The 5,118-nt window shown below is 37.1% G+C and overlaps 1 protein-coding gene across 1 annotated transcript in view; it reads left to right on the top strand.

The window, feature by feature from the left end:
- The window catches only part of CMC1 (C-X9-C motif containing 1), an 88,832-nt gene that overhangs the window by 21,548 nt on the left and 62,166 nt on the right, over window positions 1-5,118 (top strand). The window contains exon 2 of the mRNA XM_075062475.1: window positions 3,641-3,733. Within this exon, the coding sequence (XP_074918576.1) occupies window positions 3,641-3,733 (93 nt within the window). The remainder of the gene's footprint in view (window positions 1-3,640; window positions 3,734-5,118) is intronic.

The following is a 5,118-nucleotide window of genomic DNA, read 5'->3' on the forward strand; positions in this document are numbered from 1 at the left end:
CCAACAATCTTCTATTCATTGAACTTTTTGAAAATTTGCACTTTGAGAGAGGTAAGGGATTGAGTCTGTGTACACAAATTTGCAGAGGGACAGTAGGCTTGAGGTCTGTTATTTCTCACCTCTATATTTTATTTATTTATTGTATGTATGTATTTATTTAAAAACATTTTTGCTGTTAAGAAGCATGGTATCTCTGGAGATACAAATCCATAGTTTGAGAACTGCAAAATGAAGCATCTCTGATGGTATCTTCTAGATTGAGCACTGAGTCCCATTGGGTAGATAGAAAGATTAACCTAAATAATCTATACAGAAGCCCCTGGAACTCCATAAGATTGGGTCCCTAATCCATGAACTATTGGAACTCATTTACAAAAAAACTCTTTTTAAACATTACATGAATATATTGTCTCATACTATAGAATTAGAATTTATAATCCCTATTCCATGATGAGATATCTTTGAGCTATAATATATCTTAATTAAAACTATCTTCAGATAGGCTTTTTCCTCCAAAAGCATTTTTTATTTAAAAAAAAATCTGATTTTAAATGAAATAAAACAATTTTTTTTTATCATTGATTTTTATCCACTCTGCTCTTCTCATCGGGGGGTAGAGTACAGGAGTCGACTGAAGAGTGATCTGCTATTGATTTGGCAGATCTTCACTAGACCTGCTAAAACAACCACAGGTGGATCGATCTCAGAGTGTTGATCCTGGCTGTAGTGTAGATATAGTCTCGGGGACTGCCTACTCTACAGATTTATGTAAATGGGTGCTCAAATTGTGTGTAGATAAGGCCTTAAGGTTTTATTGGAGAGAGCACAGACAAGTGATTTAACTGTCTTTGTGCAATGTCCATGGAACTTAAACATATGGAAACTGCAGTTTAAAGTCAGGTTGACTTTGAAATTAATGACACCAAGAGAACAAGTTGTAATCAAGAAGAGACAAACCCTAACAGAATGAAGGACTAGTTATGTAGGGATCATGCCCTGAAAAGGAGGGTGAATAACACTAACGTAACTGTCATTAGTTGGTACATTTCGTAGTCAGTTAATATACAGCAGCTATGTTTACTAGTTTCTCCTATGTCTTTGGCTTAATAACTCAAGCCTGTGTGTGTGTGTTTACTGTAGTTCTGTTTAAAGGTTGAATCTGTAGACTTTTAGTGATTCTTTGATCTCACGTGATAATGATTTTAGGATTTTCCTTTTCCTCTCTTCATTCATATGCAGCATACACTACATAACTTTGGTCACTGTATTAAAGTTATAAAGTTTGAATGTAGTACGTAACAAGAATTTTTAACAATTAATTTGATTGCTGGCAGTTCAAAAATAGTACGTGGAGCAAAGCCAGATAACGTAAGTGGCCCTTAGTGGTCATGATCTCCTCCATGTTTGCTGCTGTGTTAAATTTAATTTGGGGAATCATAACTAGACCATTTAGCTTTCCTATAACCTATAGAAAAAAAGGAATTTTTTATTTGTTTGAGTTTTTTAAAGGGGAGGGACAGGGAGAGAGAGAAAAGACTTAGAAAGCTGAGAGGGAATACTTATTCTCCTAGTGCGAAATCTTGGACCTAGTGATGTCTATGGAAGTTTTCCCATAATGCTTGAAGTTACAGATTTTATTCAAATTTGAGACACTGGGCCTTGATTCTCCATTGCTTTGCATTTGTACAGTTATTTACAATTGTACAAAGTGAGTATTAAACACTATAAAATCAGAGTTAGTACCATTCTCAGCACTAACTGACTTGGTGATATTTTTTTGATGCTGAAAAGGGCTATGTTGCTTCATGTACACTTTATCCAGCAGCCAAATGTTACATTGATAGATTTTGATTGGTTGAGACTTGTCTACACATGAAAATTAATTGAAATAATATGACACACGAATTGATAGCAAATTAACTATTCACGATTAATTCCATGAGTGGATGTTCCTATTCCAGAATAAGAGTGCCTTATACTGAATTAGCTTAACCCACTTCCAAAGTGGAGGAGTTAATCAACAATAGGTATTCCAGAATAACTTCCCATGTAGGAAGACCAATATGATTGCTCATGGTGCCTAAATATCACTTTTGAACTGAGTAACATTATAAATGGTCTCTATATAGAATAATAATGCTGGTATATGAAACAAAGTTAAAATTGAGAATATTGATTTAGCTAAAATATTAGCTGTAATGATGATCTTTGTCATGAAAACTAGTACATAAACAAATCAAAATAAAGGGTTTTCACTTCCCTCTTCACCTCTGCAGAAGGTTGTGTTGGGGGTTGATTTTGTGCCTGCCCTAGAACTCCAAGGTAAGAGTGCTTTGTGAGCAAAAGGATAACTCTCTTTATCTTTGATTCTGTATATTGCTATATTATAATCCTCTGTTTCATTGCCAAATTCCCACAGTAATATCACAGATTCAGTACTCTGTAACTGCATGGTGTTAGCAAACTTCAAGAGATTGTAAGAGAGGAAGGGAGCTTTTGACAAATGTTGATCTCTTTATTGTCCTTTAATCTACAAAGTAACCAAGGATTCTATCTGAGAAATAAATTAGTTGATATTTGAAAATCTGTGTAATATGATGTTTGATCAAGGATACCTATTCTTGAATATCTCATTATTTCACTTCTTTTTCACTTATATATTCTAAATCAGATGCACTCACTTGAAGTATGAGCACATCTGGGAAGTATAACAGTGTAATGTGAGTTTTACTGTTCTGGTGTTCTGAAAAATAATCTATGCAGACTGAGAACTGTGCATTTAAGGAGACAGACTATGATGGTCTGTAGAAAAATGGTGGACAGTAGGCTTTTCTTGACAAATCTCTTTCAGTTATTCACTCAAAGATTGAAAGGTGTATCTCTGCTTGTTAGGTGAATGCTAATGTCTTTTTCAATTTGAGGATGAAAAGGAGTATAGTATTACTAAATGGTGTATGTTGAATTAATCATGGTCCGAAATGCTATTTTTATTTGGAGATCTGAATTCCATCATCAAAAAGAGTCAAATAAACATTGAGTTCCAGTCATTCGTATTTATTCCCGTTGATTAAATTAATCCAAAAAAGGAGATTTTAGGTTAAGCAGTCTTTTTAGAAAACTACTATCGTTAGAAGAGTAAACACAGTGAATTGAAACACAGTTTAAAGTTGTGTGTATGTTACATTTCTCCACTCTCAATGACCCTGAGTGAAAAATCCACAGAATATACACAATGATTAAGTATGGAAGTAAATGTAGAAAATAATGTTCTGTTTCAATTGACTAACTTTTTTCTGAACTACTATGCAGTTTATCTTCAGACCATATTGAAAAGCTAGCTAATAAGAAATAGACACCAGCCTTGCCAGCAGTTGTTTCTGATTCCTTATGCACAGTAAATAATACCAAAACAAAAAAAGTTCAGAGAATATTCATATTTCTATCTGATATAACTTTGCCTCTTTTATGATTATCAGATTAGCTTGCCTCTTAATTTTAATATCTTCATGTGCTTCTCCTACCTCACTATTCTTTTGATTTTGTGCCAGATTTAGTGTGTCATCTATAAACAGTTATGTTGGTTCTGCAAATAGAAATATGGCTTTCCTTGAAATATAGAAATGTTTTTGCTCTCTTGCAGAGGAACCTGAGCTGAGACATGTAGAAAAAGATGTGTTAATTCCAAAAATGATGAGAGAGAAGGCCAGAGAGCTATGTTCAGATAAAGTGCAAGGTAAGATTCAAATATTTATCAGAAGACTGGACTTCAATCCTTCACCTCAGTCAAATTGTCAGTGAATTATTATGTATAATTTGCTTCTCATCCATTTTCTGTGAGACCACTATTGTAGCTTACAAAATGTCAAGACTGGCTTTAGTTGATTTACAGTGTGAACTGTTTACCAACATAGTGTAGTTACAGACACTTGGATAGAAGCTGAGTTAGGCTGAGGGAAATCTTTCCAAGCCTTTGTCTGGAGGGTGTGATGGAAGAGGAGAACAACAACAATAGCTTCCCCAAAACAATCTCTTCAGCGTTCCTTTAGTGAAAGTGGAATTCCCACATATAATCGCTTTACAAGGGGGCTTCCCGGCGGTAATATTACATACTTCTGTTTAAAAGAATGTTTCTTGCAGATGTTCTCTACTTTCCATGTGCGTTGGAAAAATTAAGTTTTGACAGATGAGAAAGAGAGAGGAATATTTTCTCATGCTAACAGTTGGATTTATTTTTCTATGACAAATATTTTTGGGTGGTAATACTGGCTAATAGTTATAAAGCAAATTTTTCTAGCTATTTCTTTTGCTAAGGGAAGGGAAGAACAGGAGCCAAACCCCGGCTTGTGTGGGTAGCCCGCAGAGAGATTCCGCAAAGGCTGCAAACTGGGGGGAAAAGGGGATAAACGACGGACAGTGAGACCCGTGAGGGAGGGGGATCTAAGGAGCCTGCCCCCCACAGAGCCTGAGCATAGCTCTGATATACAATACATCTGGCATGAATGCTCATGGTGTGAGAGAGAATAGATCTGAACAGAGAGAGCTCACTGTCTGTCATCAAGTTCTATAACAAGAAGGAATTGACTAGAAGGAGACCCAAAGAAGAATGCATTCTGCAAGGAGCGCTGGGAACCCAAGAATTAGAGAGAGATTACACACAACTTATCCAGCTGTGCTGGTGGAGAAGTAGCCTGGTCTGATAAGGGGAGAGAAGTAAACTAAGGCTGGGAGGTCTGCTGCCACCACTGAAAATAGGAAACGTAGGGTAGTGGGGTCGGAGACTCTCTGCTGAGGGGGACGGAGGCGCCCATCTGTCGCCCTGACATTTCATCTCGGGAGGTATGCTGCCTGCCGGGGGCCCGTATCCGAAATGTTACGGAGACATTGTTGAGGATTATCCGGCCTTCCAACTACTACCCCATGCTACTCATCCATGTGGGCACAAATGATACTGCGAGGTGTGACACTGAGCGGATCAAGAGTGACTACAGGGCTCTGGGAGTACGGGTGAAGGAGTTTGGAGCGCAGTGGTATTCTCTTCGATTCTTCCTGTCAAAGGTAGGGGCCCGGGCAGAGAGATGCATCATGGAGGTGAATACCTGGCTGCAAAGATGGTGTCGC

The sequence above is a fragment of the Chelonoidis abingdonii genome, chromosome 2 (assembly GCF_003597395.2).
Source record: "Chelonoidis abingdonii isolate Lonesome George chromosome 2, CheloAbing_2.0, whole genome shotgun sequence".
Lineage (NCBI taxonomy): Eukaryota > Metazoa > Chordata > Testudines > Testudinidae > Chelonoidis > Chelonoidis abingdonii.